Source organism: Acomys russatus, chromosome 26 (genome assembly GCF_903995435.1).
Source record: "Acomys russatus chromosome 26, mAcoRus1.1, whole genome shotgun sequence".
Lineage (NCBI taxonomy): Eukaryota > Metazoa > Chordata > Mammalia > Rodentia > Muridae > Acomys > Acomys russatus.
In genome coordinates, this window is record NC_067162.1 from 29,215,935 (window position 1) to 29,234,265 (window position 18,331).

The 18,331-nt window shown below is 44.6% G+C and overlaps 1 protein-coding gene across 1 annotated transcript; it reads left to right on the forward strand.

Moving 5' to 3' along the window:
• Positions 1-4,612: 4,612 nt before the first annotated feature.
• LOC127209245 (CKLF-like MARVEL transmembrane domain-containing protein 2A) lies at positions 4,613-13,084 on the forward strand (the record flags this gene model as incomplete). Its single annotated transcript, XM_051168844.1, has 4 exons — positions 4,613-4,699; positions 4,800-4,958; positions 12,205-12,306; positions 12,992-13,084. Coding segments are annotated over 4 exons (441 nt in total), but the record flags the coding sequence as incomplete, so codon positions are not given.
• Between the last annotated feature and the right edge of the window lie 5,247 nt (positions 13,085-18,331).

Genomic DNA, 18,331 nt, shown 5'->3' on the forward strand with positions numbered 1-18,331 from the left:
ATGACTTTCAAAAATTAATGAGAAATATTAACTGGTTAAGGCCTACAATTGGACTAGCTACCTATGAGTTAAATAACTTGTTTCAAACATTACAAGGGGATTCAGATTTAAACAGTCCAAGGTGTCTAACAGCGGAAGCAGAAATGGAATTAATTTTGGTAAAGCAAAAACTGCAAAAGGTATATGTGGATAGAATTAATCCGAAACTTCATTGCATTCTGGTTATTTTGCCTTCAAAACATTCTCCTACTGGCTCCTTATGCAAAGGGAAGATAGAATCATGGAATGGGTCTTCTTAGCAAACAAACAAAGTAAAAAATTGAAGACATACATAGAAAAATGTTCTGAATTGATTATAAAAGGAAGAATAAGATTGCATCAGCTGTCAGGGACAGACCCGGTGGAAATTTTAGTACCTCTTACTAATTCTGAGATTATGCCATTATGGGTAACAAGTGAAGATTGGCAAAGGGTTTGTAGTAACTATTTGGGAGAAATTAATAACAAATACCTGAAAATCAAACGTATAGAGTTTATAAAAAGAACTAATTGTATCCTTCCAAGTATTGTAAAGAGGACACCGATACCAGGGGCAGCCACCTTCTATACTGATGCAAATAAGATGGGTATGGCTGGTTATAAGTCTGAGAAAGCAAACAAGGTAATCAAAAGTCCATTTACCTCTGTTCAAAAGTCAGAATTATATGCAATCCTTATGGTACTGTTAGATTTTCCTGAATCTCTTAGTATAATCACTGACTCTCAATATGCAGAAAGAGTTGTTTTGCATATAGAAACTGCTGAATTTACTCCTGATAACTCTGAATTAACTACATTATTTATACAACTGCAACAGGTCATCCAAAGTAGAAACTATCCCATACAGGTTTACCAGGTCCATTGGCACAAGGAAATGAAGTAGACCAATTATTAATAGGAAATGTGCTTGAAGCCTCAAAATTTCATGAAAAAAAATTATGTTAATGGTAAGGGTTTGAAGAAAAGGTTCCCTATCTCCTGGCAACAAGCCAGAGAAATAATTAATAGGCATACTACATGTTCTTTGTATAATCAAAACTCTTTTCCTGCTGAAATTAACCCTAAGGATACAAAAAGGAATGAAATCTGGCAGATAGATGTATTTCATTTTGCAGAATTTGGAAAACTAAGATACATACACCATACTAACAATACATATTCAGGATTTCGATGGGCAACTGCCCTGAGTTCTGAAAAGGCTGATTGTGTACTTGCTCGTTTATTGGAAATAATGGCAATAATGGGAAAACCTGCACAAATTAAGACCGACAATGCTCCAGCATCTGTGTCCCTTAAGATGAAGAAATTCTATACATGTTATAATAGTAAACATATTACTGGGGGCTGGAGAGATGGCTCAGTGGTTAAGAGCGCCACCTGCTCTTCAAGAGGTCCTGAATTCAATTCCCAGCAACCACATGGTAGCTCACAACCATCTATAATGAGATCTGGTGCCTTCTTCTGTAAAGCACTCATATGCAATAAATAAAATAAAATAAAATAAAACATATTACTGGTACACCTCACAATCCAACAGGGCAGGCAGTTGTAGAAAGAGCGAATCATACCTTAAAAGAGATGCTTATTAAACAAAAAGGAAGGGTAAAGAACCTCAGGGACAGATTAAATAATGCTTTGTTGACTTCAAATTTTCATAATGTTGGTGATGAAGGGAAGACAGCAGCTGAGAGAGAAGTTTGCTTATTTTCAGGAAAAAAAAAAAAACAGATAATTATGAAGACAAAGCAGGTAGCCCAGGCGATTCAACATCGAAGACTGCTTCAGCTACTGTTTCCTCAAGAAATTGCATGCATTTCAGTTTTAAAAGGGCTAGCCAAAAGCATCGATCCCAAGAAGACTGGACAAAAACAGATACAGCTAGCTTTTCCAGCACTTAGCCAACATCTTATTTCTCTAAGGGTGCCCAAAAGATGTTTTTCCCCCTAAACAGCAAAAAGTAATTTTGAGAGAATGACACCCTCATTCCCAATAGGTGGGGTGGCTGTTTTCAGTGAGTTATCAATGTTCATTTTTGCCTAGGGGGTTAGTTATAATTTAACAAAAGTTTCATTTAGGAATTTCTTTCTTCTATCCTTCTTTTCTCTTATCTTTCTATCCTATCTAGTGTTAGAGAAAAGGGAGGGGGGATAAGGGAAGGATATAATAAGTTTAATTATATATATTATATATAACTTATTTAATAAGTTCATAATAAAGTATAATTGTTAAGAAAATTGAGCCTACAGATCAAGGGGACACAAACTATAAAGGAAGAGGTTAAAGTATCCCCATTCACAGATGATATGACAGTATACATAAATGACTCCCAAAATTCTACCAAAGAACACTTTCGGCATAGTGGCTGGATACAAAATGAACTTACAAAGTCAGCAGCCCTCCTGTATACAAACAACAAATAGGCTTAGAAAGAAATAGGGAAAATACACTCTTCACAATAGCCACAAATAATATGGAATATCATGGTGTAAGTCATGCAAGGGAAACACCTGAATGACAAGAACTTCAAGTCTCTGGAGAAAGAAATCGAAGAAGATATCAGAAGATGAAAAGATCTCTCATGCTCTCGGATCAGTAGGATTAACATAGTAAAAATGGCTACCTTACCAAAAACAATCTACAGATTTAATGCAATCCCCATCAAAATACCAATACAATTCTTTACAGACATTGAAAGAACAATTCTAAATTTCATATGGAAAAACAACAACAACAAAAAAACCAGAATAAGCCGGGCGTGGTGGCGCATGCCTTTAATCCCAGCACTCGGGAGGCAGAGGCAGGCGGATCACTGTGAGTTCGAGGCCAGCCTGGTCTACAAAGTGAGTCCAGGATGCCCAAGGCTACACAGAGAAACCCTGTCTCGAAAAAACAAAAAAAAAAAAAAAAAAAAAAACAATAACTAAAACAATCCTATACAATAAAAGGACTTCTGGAGGTGTCTCCATCCCTGACTTCAAGTTATACTACAGGGCAATAGTAATAAAAACTGCATGGTACTAACATAGAAATAGACTGGTTCATCAAGGAATCTAATTGAAAACCTATAAATAAACCCACACACCTACAAACACTTGATTTTTGACAAAGGAGCCAAAACCAAACAATGGAAAAATGAAAGCATCTTCAACAAATGGTGCTGGTCTAACTGGATGTCTACGTGTAGAAAAATGCAAATAGACCCATATCTATCACCTTGCACAAAACTCAAAGACCTCAACATAAAACCAGAAACACTAAATCTATTAGAAGGGAAAGTGGGGAAGAGCCTTGAACTCATTGGCACAAGAGACAACTTTCTGAACAGAACACCAACAGCTCAGGCTCTAAGATCAACAATTAATAAATGGGACTTTATAAAACTGAAAAACTTCTGCAAGGCAAAGGACACTGTCAATAGAACAAATCAGCAGCCTAAAGATTGGGAAAATACCAACCCTATATCTGACAAAGGGCTAATATCCAAAATATATCAAGAACTCAAGAAATTAAGCACTATCAAACCACATGATCCAAGTTTGCACTGGTGGATGGGAGTGAATTGTAGTATGGTTATCCCGTACTAAAATGGCTAATATCTGCTTATAAGTAAGTCTGTACCATGTGTGTCTTTCTGGGTCTGGGTTACCTCACTCAGGATGATCTTTTCTAATTCCATCATTTACCTGCAAATTTCACGATTTCCTTGTTTTTAATACATGAGTAGTATTCTGTTGAGTAAATGAACAACATAGAATCGCTCCCGCCATGGGGCTCAGAGCACCGGCTGCTCTTCCACAGGTCTTGAATTCAATTCCCAGCAAGCACAAGGTGGCTTACAACCATCTATAATGAGGTCCGGTGCCCTCTTCTGGCGGGACGGCAGAACACTGTATACGTAATAAATAAATTTTAAAAAGGAAAGAGAAAGAGAAAGAAAGAAAGAAAGAAAGAAAGAAAGAAAGAAAGAAAGAAAGAAAGAAAGAAAGAAAGAAAGAAAGAAAGAAAGAAAAGAAAAGAAAAGAATCACTTCCGCCAGCGATCACAGAGCTCCCATGCTCATAAAGGCAGGGCTGCCAAGTCAGCTACACTTCTGCTTCCTTTTGTGGTCTTGTGTCAAAGTCGCGTTGTAACTTCCACTTGCTCCACAAGGTGGCCCCAGGTGGTCGGGAGGGACAGGACCCCAGGGAGTGACAGCCACAAACCTGGGGCTCCTTTTCAAGAAGGCCTCCCTAGGACAAGTGGGGCTCTCAGCTGCAGCTGCGTAGAGGGTGGAAGTGTCTGGTCCCTGCTGGGCGGAGATGATCCCACTGTTCCACGAGCGAGCGAGCCGAGGTGGGCGCGCGCAGACCAAGAGCAAGCGTTGAAATTCTGCAGTCCCAGCGGTCAGTTGAGCGCCGCCCTTGAACAGGTCTGGAGACACCAGGCTCTCTCTAGAGCTGGGCCTGTTCAGGGACTGCAGGCAAGTAGGCAAGGCTGGGCAGTAAGAAGCTGAGAACTACTGCTAACCATGGCAGCGCCTCCGCCTGGCCAGGATGCTGCCAAACAGGCCAAGGAAGAAAAGGTCGCAAAAAAGGGGTTTAAACGCTACAAGTTAGAATTCAAAGACAGCAATAGAGTGTTCTGGACAGCGGGACACGCCGAGGTCAAGATCATTTCTTTGGTAAACTGGATGGGAATCCCAGGGGTGTCTGTTGGGAGGTTCTCAAAAGTAATGGGGAGCCATTCTAGCAAGCTCAAGCGTATGTGTTTATTCCACCCAGTGCGTCATGAGCCAGGCCCTGCAGCTTTTCGAATCATTGGCCTCACACCCCATCTTAATCCTGGTTCTCACTATGGAAGTGTCCATCTTCTCTTTCTTCATATTGCTTTACACCTTTGCCATCGATAGATACATGCCCTTCATCTTCTGGCCTATTGCTGTAAGTAAAAACTGTAGGGAAGGTGGTACAAGTCACATTCTAGTACCTGGGGTGGGGAGGAGGCGGGCGGGAAACCTCACCCCCTCTCCCGGTGCTCAACCTGGGAAGCTGGGTTGGAGAAGGGCAGCCAGACAGGAAATGCTCCCCCAAAACCTGTGTTGGGTCAAAGAAAGAGGGACCAAAGCGTTGCTAGCCAGAACCAGGGAAGGTGTGACAACCAGCCATTTCTGATGACGCTTTGGCCGCCATACATCTCATTGGAATGAGCATTCCAGGATTCACACAAAGAGGAGATCAGACTGAACCAGTGGTGAAAATGAGGCAAATGCCAGTTGTGTCTAAAACAGTGGCAGGTCCCCAGGGAATATAGAGGATGCTTCAGAAGCATGGTTCGCCTGGAATAGTCCTGCAGTGGGGTGAGGCTGGCTGAGTCAGCTCCACACCCACTCCTCCAGCCCCTTGTCCCTGCCCCAGGGACTGCGATCATCCCTAATCAGATTAGCCACGTGCAAACTTCTTGCCATTGTGTCTTAGGACTCAGGACTTGCTCCTTCCTGTCGCTTATGGAGTCACTGAGTACACCCCTCCCTGCCAAACAACACCTCAACTTCCAACCCCCCTTGCTCATTACCTACCTCCAGAGCCCTCTGTTCCCCCATCTCTTCCACTTTACAGACCAGCAAATGAGCCCCCAAAAAGCCAAATAACTTGTCCTTCAGGTCACCTAACTAGGTAACAGCAAGGGGGGAAAAAAAAGATTCAAACTTAATGGAATATACCTTCTGACAGCCATAACCACCTACCTACCCTGCCCTCTTGTTAAAAGCTGTTAGTGTCCAAGGATCCTTCAGTCTTCAGGAAGACCACCAGTACAAAAAGAAATGGACAGAACTAAAATGCAAACTCCTGGAAACAGAATGGGCAGGAGACAATGTAAAAAGATGGAGAGCACATGGCCAGTGAAGAACCCGAGAAGACTCCTTCCATTTAGTACAGCAAAGTCCACCACACATGAAAGTCAGTTGTCCTATATGTACCTAAAATTAGTGGTAGAAGGGTAACCAATACTGATTTAACTAAATAGCTAAGCTGGAAGAAAGGAAGGAAGGAAGGAAAATGAGGGAGGAAGGAGGGAGAAGAGAAAGAAGGAAGGGAGTGCAGGAAAGGAGAGAAGAAAGGAAGAAGAGGAGAGGAATAGAGGAAGGATGCAAGGGTTCTAGAGACAGAAAACAGGGGCCATGACGGTACAAGCTGTAGACTGCTGGGATAGAGACATGAGGAACTTGAGATACGGATTTTCAAATACCCTCAAGTCAGTAGATGAGGCCTGTCTTTGAGTTTCTAATGCGAAGACCAAATGTCATGACCAAAGCAATTTGGGGAGGAAAGGGTTTGCTCAGCTTATGTTTCAACACCATAGTTTATCATCAAGGGAAATCAGGACAGGAACTCAAACAGGGCAGGGACCTGAAGGCAGGAGCTGGTGCAGAGGCCATAGAGGAACGCTGCTTACTGGCTTGCTCCTCATGGCATGCTCTGCCTGCTTTCTTATAGAAGCCAGGATCACCAACCCAAGGACAGCACCACCCACCACAGGCTAGGTCCTTCCCTATTAATACTGAGAAAATGCCTTACAGCCTGTTTGTTCTTATGGGGGCATTTTTCTCTATTGGGGCTCTCTCCTCTCTGATGAGTCTAGTTTGTCTCGGGTTGACATAAAAACCAGCCAGCACAAGGCCTTGAGCCAAAGCCAAGCAGAAACCTGGGAAATCAAGGCAGCACCTGAGAATGTTGCATCTGTAGGGGAAGGAGGAGAAGGAAGAAGAAAGCATTTTTGCTCACACAAAGAAGCAAGAAACACTAATCTGTACCTGGCCTGTGGGAGGCGGGAGGGGAGGATCCTCTTTGAGGATAGGAAAGCTAAAGCCCTTCCCTTATATAGATTTGAGGTTTTGTTTGTTTGTTTGTTTTTGTGACAGGGTTTCCCTGTGTAACAGAGCTCTGGCTCTCCTAGAACTCACTCTGTAGACCAGGCTTGCCTTAAACTCAGAGATCCGCCTGCCTCTGCCTCTGGAGTTCTAATTACATCCTTAGAGCTCATAACAGAAATAAATGCAGAACCACAGCCAAAGCACAAAGAGATTTGTGATACACTCAACCTTTTCAAAGCTCTCCAAACTAAGAATCAAAAGTTGGCAAACACGGTAGGTGTTTTGATAGCATCTGTCTATAATACCAACAGTCAGAAGCCATATCAGGAAGAATGGGCTCAAGGCTATCCTGAACGGATAACAAAAGTTCTTCACCAAAAAAATAAACAAGTTGGAAAATTGGAATTCTGAGAATTCTAATTAGAATTAGGTGTAAGTAGAATCTCTGAGTTCAAAGCCAGCTTTGTCTACAGAGTGAGTTCTAGGACACAAAAGAAACCGTGTCTTGGAAAAACAAACAAACAAAAACACCATAGGGAAAGAATAGACAATTTTCTAAAGTGCACAGTTTCATGTCTATAATAGGAAATGTAATTATTGAAGTGAAAATGTCAATAGATGAGTTTAAAAGCAGCCCAGGGCCCGGTGTGTTGGCTCACATCTGTCTTGTCAGCACGTAGGAGGTTGAAGTAGGACACCCAAGAGTTCAAGGCCACCCTGTGCTACACAGTGAGTTTTAGGTTAGCCTTGTCTAAAGAGTGTCGGGGGTGGGGAGTTGGGGGGGGGGGAGCTGGAGAGATGGCTCAGAGGTTAAGAGCACTGACTGCTATTCCAGAGGTCCTGAGTTCAAGTCCCAGCAACCACATGGTGGCTCATAACCATCTGTAATGGACTCTGACACCCTCTTCTGGCCTACAGGTGTACATGCAGGCAGAGCACTGTGTACATAATAATAAATAAAGAAATCTTTTTTGAAAAGTGTTTCTGGGGTTAGGATGTCTCTGGCAAGATTGTTCAGGGTTAAGAATACAAATTGCTCTTACAGAGGACCTGGGTTCAGTTTCCAGCATCTGTGTCAGGTGCTTTTCAGCCTTCTGTAACCTGACTTCCAGAGGATCTGACCGTCTTCTGACGTCTATTCACACTAGGCACATATGACACACATACATACAAGCAGGCAAATCACTTGTACATGTAAAGTAAAATAAAAATAAACAGAATGAGTGAGTGGGTATGACACAACTAAAGAGAGAATTAATGAACAGAAAGGTATGGGGGAATTAGCTAGAATGAGCACTGAAAAAGAAAAATATGAAAGAAAAGAGGACATACAGAATACAAAATCAGAACTCCATACAGAGTTACCAAGAAAGTGGAGGAAAAAGAAACATTTAAAGTGATAATGATCAAGAACTTTCTAGATTTAATGAAAGTGATAGCACTAAATATGCCATAAAGAGAACCTTTGTCCTTCCACAGTAGCAATGGTTAAACTGGGGGAAAAAACTGGCAACAAACTTTTCAGAAATCTTATTTATAACTTATAATAACCAAGAGAAATTTGTTTTGTTTTGTTTTTCAAGGCAGGGTTTCTCTGTATAGCCCTGTCTGTCCTGGAACTTGATCTGTAGACCAGGCTGGGCTTGAACTCAGAGATCCCTCTGCCTATGTCTCTGCCTCCTGAGTACTAAGATTAAAGGTGTATGCGACCTCTGCCTGGCCAAAAGAATGTTTAACAAAAAAAAATAAACTTCTAAATCATAGTGAGAGAGCACTGGGCATTTTAATTTACCAGGCAGGCAGCTATAGAACTCAGGTAACTTATTTGTTACATTTAAGTCATTTGATCTGTTTGAGCGACTTGGGGGTGCACCCTTGTATTTGTTGCATTTAAGTCATTGGATCTGTTTGGGGGACTTGGGGTGCACCATGAAACAAAGCTTCTGCCTTATTATCCTAGTAATTAGCTGAATAGTTTTTCAACACCATCACCCTGTTGTTGTTTTATTGAATAATTCACCTTTTTCCCCTCCACTAATTTGAAATGTCAACCTTCTCAAATGCTAAAAAACAAAATCCCACAGATAAGATTCATTTTCAATCTTTACATTCCATCCCCGCTGGTCTGGTTTTCTTTTTCTCTCTTTTTAAAGATTGTTTAATATATTATATTTTCTGATAGGGATTCCATTTTGAAACCACATGTTAGAATTAAAATAAGTATAAGCTTTCCTTAGTTTGAGAATAGATACCTAAATGGTTCAATAAAATCTGAGTACACCAAATCAAGCAGTGTATCAGAGATAAATATATCCCAGTGAAGTGGCCCAGATATGGTTTTGTCTTCAAGTTCTACCAATACACTTTTACTCTATTGTATTTACATTAAAAAATATTGTAAGTTGCAGGAAAACTATTCAGTAGTGATCAAAAATAGTTTTTTAAAAAGACTTTTAACAAGCTGGGCATAAAGGACACATCTGGTCTTAATAAGAGGGATGTACCCAAATCTTCAACCAACATCTTTTTTCTTGGTGAAGCCTTTGTTTAGAATCTCTGCTGATTCTTTCTCCTTTAAAAAAAAAAAAAAAAGATTTATTTTTCTCCCTTTAAGCTGAGTCTGAGTAAAACGTGACAGGAAAGGGCAGGTGTGTGCAAATTGGGATGGGAAGTGAGGATTCCTCCCGTGTCACATGAGTTTCTTCAGAGAAAATACAGAACAATCCACAGCCACGTTGGTCCGAATGAGTGCTTAAGGCTTCCCGAGACCAAACAGCAGATTTTCTGCTGCCAACAGAGAACAGTGAGAAAATGTGGCCTTCCCACAATGCAGAGACCACCAGGAGTCTAAGAATAAACCTGCAGAAAGACAAGTTAAACTTCACGGCAAGATTATGGAATCTGGTTAGCGGATATCAAAGGAAAACCTAAATGAGTTGGGAAATGTGCTGCGTTCCCAGGCGTGAAATTATTGCCATAGAGATGGCAGTTCAATTCAGAACTGAGTTCTGAATCTACGGACGGCATTTCAAGTGAGCAGGGGACTTTACAAGGCAGTATTAAAATTGTTTGGTTAGTCATGACTGACTTTGTAACCGATCAAAATACTAAGACTAAATGACAGTTGAACACTCAGACACAAATGGGACATCCATATGTCACCCTGTCAAAGGCTCAGGTATTCAAAGGATGACCTCTGGCTTTTAGACATGATTGATGTGGCTGTTACATTTAAAAAAAAAATCGTAACAGCTGTGATTACATATACAAGATTAGGCTCATTATAAACACCCTTCCTGGAAGGTGCAGACGCTCATGTTTCCAGGCTAAGATTGATGCAGAAAGGAGAGACATTTCCCTTCAGTAACGTAGCCACTGGTAAAATGCTCCTAAATATGACCACAGTGAAACTCAGTGGGACACACACACACACACACACACACACACACACACACACACACACACACACACAGGAAGGAGAAGGCGAGGACAGTTGGGAAGAGCACAGTAGTTGGAGTGGGAAATAGGACAAAGAGGTGGTGACAGGGAGAGGGACTGTGATTGAAACACTTTATTTATATATTTTTCATATATATGTGTATATATGAAAATAAAATGAAGGCTGGAGAGATGGCCTAGAGGTTAAGAGCACTGGCTGCTTTTCCAAAGGTCCTGAGTTCAATTCCCAGCAACTACATGGTGGCTCACAAGCATCTATAATGAAATCTGGTGCCCTCTTCTGGCCTACGGGCTCACATGCAGGTAGGATACTATATAAAATAATGAATTAAAAAAAAAAGTATAATGATCCCATTATTATGTATAACTAATATGAGTTAATAAAAACATTACAAATAAAGTTCTTTGGAAGAATAAAAAGAATGACAAGAGTGGATTTGCCCAATCAGATACCAGATTTAGCATAAAGCTTTGGTGCGAGATTAGGAATTTAACTAATGAAACTGTTACAAAGGCAATGTCTGTGTCCTCCCTGGATTCCCATCCTGAGATGGGGCCTTTGAGGAAGCAATTAAACTTAAGGTTAGGACCCTGATCCAGAACAGTATCATTACAAGAAAAGACAGTAGCCTTTTCTCTGCCCTGCTCCCTACCCCTCCTCTCATTTTGACAATGAAAGGTAGTGTGAAGACAGAGAGGGAAGGGCAGCCTGTCTCCAGCCAGGGAAAGGGCCCTCACCAGAAACCACACTTTCTGGCACTTTGATCTTGGTCTTCCAGCCCCAAGAGCTATGAGAAGAAAACCGTCTGTCTTTTAAGCCACCCAGTCACAATGGTATGCAAAGCAGACTAGCTCAGAGAATTCAGACTTATATACATACTGTGACTTGTATATGCCAGAAGTAGCATTGAAAAACATTGGGGCAGCCAGAAACAATGTCACACACCTTTAATCCCAGCACTCAGGGAGGCAGAGGCAGAGGCAGGCAGATCTGTTTGAGTTCCAGGCCAGGCTGGTCTACAAAGCGAGTCCAGGACAGCCAAGGTTACACAGAGAAACCCTGTCTCGAAAAACTAAAACAAAATAACAAAAAAGATTTGTTTATTTTTATTTTATGTGTAGTGCTCCTTGAGTGCTGAGATCAAAGGCATGCGAGACTACGCTCAACAACAAACCTTTAAAAGACAAAACAAACAAAAAAAACTCCACACAGTTGAACAGAATATTCAATGAGAGTCCCAAGGAGTACTTCTGGGAAGATTGTACATCCCACTAGATTTAAAAACAAGTTAAAATTCTATGGGGGAAAAAAAACTAATAGAAAAATGGGACAATGGGTATAAATACACAGAAATTTGGTTTTATTCTGTGTGGGGAGAAGAAAGTTTGTAGGTAGTAAGGGAAGACCAAATACCCAAGGAATGAACAGGAAAAAAGTTGAACAAGGAGGAAGCAATCAGAGAAGGAAGTCCAGGGAGGAAGGAAAGGGTTAGGATGAAGAGGAATCTACAAGGCTCTCAGGGTTATCTCATGGATGTTCCAGAGGATAAAGAAAGAGTGTGGGGAGGTACCCAACAGAGATGCACCGGACACCTGATTTTGTAGACAAGATGGTATCTTGTGTCTCCTGAGGGCTGAGCACTTAAATTTGGATTTTATGCTCCACTCCCAAAAGCCAGCAGGGAATCACTGGTTGATCTGCCTGGCCAGGAGCATATTCGCCTTATGTATCTTATTTTAAATTATGGGGGAAAGGAGAGGCATTTGGAAATGGATTATGTGGAGGGAACACTATGCTGTCTCTGGGGTGGATGGGGCATGGCTACCTAAGACCATCTTATCTCTCTTACTTTCAGGAAATCTTCAACGACCTGTTCGCCAGCCTATTCCTCACCGGCAGTGTGGTCTTTGCTATCAAGGCTAGACGCACATTGCCAAAGCCCTACTTAATCGCTGTGGTAAGGTGTTTCTGCTGAGCTGAGGATATCCTCAAATCACTATCACACAAATCCTAGGCCCGGGCGCTGGGACGTGGCTGAGTCTGTAGAGTACTTGGCTGGCTTGGTCTATGGTGCTAAACAAAACAAAACAAAACAAACAAAACCTACTGCAGTGCCTCATGCCTAGCTAGAATGTTGGCATGAAGGAGGCAGAAGCAGAGGATCAGGACTGCAAAGCCATCCTTGGCCCAATAGCAAGTTCAAGGCCAGCCTGGGTGTACATGAGACCCTGTCTCAAACAAACAGAGAAATGAACGAAACTTGGGATGTCAAGGCAAATGTAAGACGCTGGTAAATGTTTCTAATAGTGAAGACACGCTTTTTAAAAGGGGGTGTCTAGGAAGGTAGCCAAGTTTACCTGTCACCTTCATGTATGTTGAAAGAAAAGGAAAAAGAAACAAGATGAGGGGCTATTGGGTGTGAAACCAGGGGGAGCTGACATAGGGTGTGGGATCAGGAAGTTTGGAGGGTACACTACGCATGGCCTCTGATGAGAGACCAGGAAGGGAATCTGTGCCTTTCTTTTTTTTTTTTTTTTTTTTTCTTTTTTTTCTTTTTTTTCTTTTTTTTTTTTTTTTTTTTTTTTCTGTGCCTTTCTTCTCGGTACAAAATCAAAATAACGAACATCCATTTGTTTTCCTAGATCCTTACAGGAATAGCTGCATTTCTTCCCCTAGTCGACATATATTTTCAAAGAGTACACTTCAGAAACGTGAGGCTCCGAAAGCGCAGATAGTCTTAAGTACTCTAGACCACCGCAGAGGAGCCCGGGGCCAAAGTAAAGGCAGTAGAGGGAGAGCGGAGAAAAAGAAAAGAAAGACAAGAAGTGACCGGACAGCGACGCACATGGTCAGGAGGGGCAGCCAGCTTTGCCGCCAGGCCTCTCTAAACGCCCCTTTGTCAGCTTCCTCGCATAGTTTTCCATCAATAAACCCCTCTTGGCGAACACACTTCTCTCTATGAGCAGATTTTATACTAAAAGTTGGACAATGTTTGCCCAATGCTCTTCATTCCACAGAAACTCCTGGAAATTAGGGTGCTGGGGTCAAAAAACACACCTGGGCCTGGAACCCAGCATTTCCCACGCTCCTGGGCCTGAGGACACAGACAGTTTGAGGGTAACCTGAAATAATGAGTGGCGTCGTCGGCCGTGAAACTGATGAGCCGAAAGGACCAGAAAAGAAAAGGAGGGAGGAGCACACAAAGCTGCAGGGCGTGTTGTTCACAGCAACCTTCTTGTAACCTGTCTCAAAGCCCCAGCTGGCTGCTATGAAGAACCGTGCTCAGCCCCTTCGTTAGTCTCACCCTGGAGTTTAGTACGGACCTTAGTGAAGGTTAAAGGCCCCTCACAGACGTGCCCGGAGATTTTTCTCCCAGGTAATTTAGATCCCAACAAGCTGACATCAGATCATCACAGAAGACCTGAGCACACCCCCAACCTAGTGTCCACCAGGCCGTGGCCCAGTCATCGCCCAGCTCCCCAGGCCACCCACCAAAGGCCTACTCTCCCTAGACCGATGGCTCTGTGGTTAAAGCATCGTGCTCTTTGTTGTTGTTGTTGTTTTTCAAGACAGGGTTTCTCTGTGTAGCCTTGGCTGTCCTGGACTCACTTTGTAGACCAGGCTGACCTCGAACTAACAGTGATCCAACTGCCTCTGCCTCCTCAGTGCTGGGATTAAGGGCGTGCACCACCACTGCCCCGCTGCACCCTGCTCTTAAGAGGACCTTCCTCGATAGGATGGCTAACAACTGCCTGAAAGGAGGCGTGTTCTTGTAGTAGTTATTTCACTGGGGGGTAGGCTTTGACGCCAGGGCCAGCCCCCGCCCAACCACTCCCCACCTCTCTCTGTTTGCCTGTGCATCAAGATGTAAATTCTCAGCCCCATGCCTGCCTGCCTGCCTGCCTGCCTGCCTGCTGCAGTGGCGGGTTATGGACTAACCTTCTGAAACTGGAAGCAAGGCCCTAATTAAACGTTTTAAAACACAAAACCAAAAGAGTTGCCTTAGTCATCATGTCCCTTCACAGCAGTGGGAAGCTAACTAAGAGCTGGGGGTGGGGACGCACGCCCTTAACCCGAGCACCCTGGGAGGCAGAGGCAGGCAGATTGGCTGCAAGTTCAAGGCCAGCCTGGCCTACAAAGGTTACACAGAGAAACCCTGTCTCAGAAAAAAAGAAAAAGAAAAAGAAAGAAATGAAGGAAGGGAAAGAAAGGAAGAAAAAGAAAGAAAGAAAGAAAGAAAAGAAAGGGATTCATAGAGGTTCAAGTAAGAGCTCCTGCCTCATTGACTAAGGTGAGGGTAACTGATGAAGGCTCCCGATGTCAGCTTTGAGATGCTCATCCACAAGTGCACCCATACACATGCATACCTACTCCAGACACACAGACTTGCTAAAACGAAACAAACTGCAATGGGCATCTCTCTCCCTTTTGGTACAATGCCAGTGGCTCCCCCTTGTACCCTTCTACTTGGAAGGGTCCCTCCACACACACATACCTGTCGGCCATTTTAGCGGGAAGTGTTAGCGTCTTGTTGCACGCCTCTCAATCATGCTTTTGCGTCACTGCAACCAAAATGCTCGACAAGGGCCACTTGGAGGAGGGAGAGAAGGTTTGCTTGGCTCCTGGGAGACCTCAGCCCATTCCTGGAGAAGCCATGGCAGCGGGAGCATGTGGCACGAGGGAGCACAGCAGTTAAAACCAGGGGGCCATTTACAACCTTCACCGTGACCCCTTCCAGCCACGTCCTGGCTTTTTAAAGGCTTCACAGTCTTCAAATTAGTATCACAAGCTAAGGACTTCAAAAATCTTGCCTTATTTTCTATTTGTGCATATCCACTTCTATGTGTATGTGTGAATGTGGTACGTGTGTGTATGTGTGTGAATGTGCTCTGTGTGTGTGTGTGTTTGCGCGCATGCGCGCGCGTGCCTACCTCTGCCTGTGGAGCGCAGAAGGAGCTTCCAGTTTTCTCCTCCGTCACTCCCCACTATCCTTTGAGGCAGAGTCTCTCCTTGGCTGTAGTGCCATCTGTTTCTTGCCTAGGCTGGGAGCCAACAAGCCCTAGTGAGCCTTGGAGCTGGAGTTAAAAAAAAAAAAAATAGGAGAAATGCCTAGCTGTCCCATGGGCAGAGAAATTGGAACTCTCATCCTCAATTTTGGGCAGCAATCACTCCTAACAACTGGACCAGCCTCTCCCCACCCCCCCACCCCGGTCGCATTCCAGCCCCAGCCTACCCCCCTTTTCAATGTGCTAATTTATTTATTCAACCTTCTCCTTTGGTAAATTACCTATTCAAATCTCTGGTCTATTTCCTTACTAGTGACTTTCAATTTACAGCTATGTTTTTTAACAACACAGATCAGAAGTGGGCCCTTCTATTAGAACCCTCACATGTCTTCCTTGGGTACTGTAAGTGAAATATGGGTACCAGGGTCTCCTGAGTCCTGCCCCAGGCAGTCTCTGATCAATCCCCTCCTTTCATTTTAATGATAGTTGGCTGTCCACTAAACCAGCCAGTATGTCCCAGGACTCTTTTTTATTTTTATTTAATATTTTGGATTGTGAGTCTAGCTTTAAATTACTGAGCCATCCCTTCAGCCTTGTTTTGTTTTGGTTTTTTGTTGTTGTTGTTGTTTGTTTGTTTTTAATTTTTAATGTGTGTGTTTTATCTGAATGGTTCTGTGTACCAGGTCTTGCAGTACCCAAAGAGGCCAGAAGGGGGTGTCAGATTACTTCCCCAACAAGGAACTATTACAGCTGGTTGTGAACTGCCCTGTGGGTGCTGGGAACTGAACCTTTGAAAGAGCGGCAGGGGCTCTTAACAGCTGAGCCATCTCTCCAGCCCTGCCAGGACTAATCGGGTTTAGGGCTACCCGGTGCAGCGTGCCTCCTACCCAAAGCAGCTGGGGCTTCTCCCATAGCCTGGTTTCTTGCTCTGCTTCTGAATATACGACGGGATGTAGGGAATGTCTCTCTGAAGAACTCACAGTGCCCTACCATCTGTGGAGAAAGCCTTCATCAGGTAAGACCGTAGAAGCAGAAGCTGGAAAGGCGGCTCACGCAATAATGTGCTTGCTTCATGAGGACCTCAGTCCGATCCGAATTGGATCCCACAGAGTGGCACCCCTGGTTCTGGGAAGGCGGAAATGGAACATCCGAGGATCTGTGGCCAAGAAAGTTTTGTGGAAATCCCATGTGCTCCAAGTTCAATGAGATACTGTCTCAGAAAAATAATGTAGCTAAGAAAGTCACTTCTGGTCTCTGTCAGCACCCAGACATAAGACTATGTACACACACACACACACACACACACACACACACACACACACACACACGATTAGAAGGGACAGATGTACAAAGGTCCCAAGGCAAGAGGAAGCATCAGTTTTCGTGAGGGAGCTTGGAAGGGAGTATGACTAGCGATTTAAGCTTATCTGGCTGACAAGGAAGAAAGCAGAGGCCATTTAAAGAGCCCCACAGGGCCGGGCGTGGTGGTGCACGCCTTTAATCCCAGCACTCGGGAGGCAGAGGCAGGCCGATCCTGTGAGTTCAAGGCCAGCCTGGTCTACAAAGTTGAGTCCAGGACAGCCAAGGCTGCACAGAGAAACCCTGTCTCGAAGAACCAAAAAAACAACAACAAACAAAAAATAAAGAGCCCCACCGCAGTCCAGGGAGCAGGATTGTGGGATTTAGTGCTAAAAGTGAGTCGATGATGGGCTAACAGTGAGGGGGGACAAGAGCAATTCGCAGATCTCGGGGTTAGGCCTGCACAGGAAGAAGCCAAGCTAACAAAAGAGGCCCGGAAGGAGGATGCACTAGCTGAGGACTGACAGGAGTGTGGCCAGGAAAATAGTGGGGGAACTCCAACCGGAGAAGGGGGAGGGTGGCCGGGGAAGTAGCAAGGAAACTCCGAAAGGAGCCAAGCCGGGAAAGCACTTTGCAAGAGCTGACCTAACATGGTTAGAGGCAAGCCAGGAGAGGATCGGGATGGGGGGTGGGGAGTCCCTGCCCAGGAGTTTTCTAGGCTCCTGGAAGGTGTCTGACACTTGCAGGGACAGGTGGTCAGCGCGCAGGAGCGCTCAGGGCAGATAACTAGTAAGTGGCTGTGTGTCAGCCAGGCTGGGGTGAGACACAAAGGATGCGAGAGGATTCCAGACTAGCAGGCAACACAGAGCAGAACCGGCAGTTGGGGGTCCTAGGGGACTGGGAGGACCTAGGTACAGAATCTGAGGAGGTCTTAGGAGCATAAATAGTGAGGGAGGGAAGCCAGGAAGTAGATCCGAAAAGGCAGAGCGGGAAAGGGTTGGAGAATGGGGCAAGGGTGAAGGAGGCTGTTAGAGACTGGGCGGAGAAAAGGACGGGGGCGGGGCGGGGATGTAGTTGGGGAGCGGAGAGCCGGGGTGGGAGGCGAGTGATCGGAGGGTAGAGGGCTAGGAATGGTCAGAGGGGCATTGTAGTGCGAAGGTCGGTACGTGGAGAAGTGGGCAGGGCAGGGTCCAAGAGACTGTAGGGGTGCGCCGACGTTTGTGGGTGGAACAGGATCCGAGGAAGAAGTGAGAAAGGACTAGGGGCAGGGGAGGGTCCTAGGGGTAGTGAGAGGCGGAGGATGTTAGTGGACGTAGAAAGACTGGACTAGGTCTGAGGGGCAGTGAGGAGCGGGTGGGAAGGTGGGGTCGGGGTATCGACGGGGCAGAGTCAGAGGGGCTGTAGGGAAAACTGAGATGGGTGTGAGATGATGAGGAAGGAGGGATGGGTAGGGCAGCGTCCCAGGGACCTGGGGAGGAGGGGGTAGGGAATGGAAGGCGGGAGGATGGGCGGGGCAGGATTCGAGGGGCAGTTGTGGGTGGGGATGGGGGAGGTGGGGGGCGGGACAGCGGAGGATGAATCCTGGGCCTAGTCTAACTCCACTTTTTCTTCTTCCGCACAGCGGGTTTCCGCTTCCCTCCAAGGCGCTGGGTGAGGCAGTGAGACCGAGGGTCCACG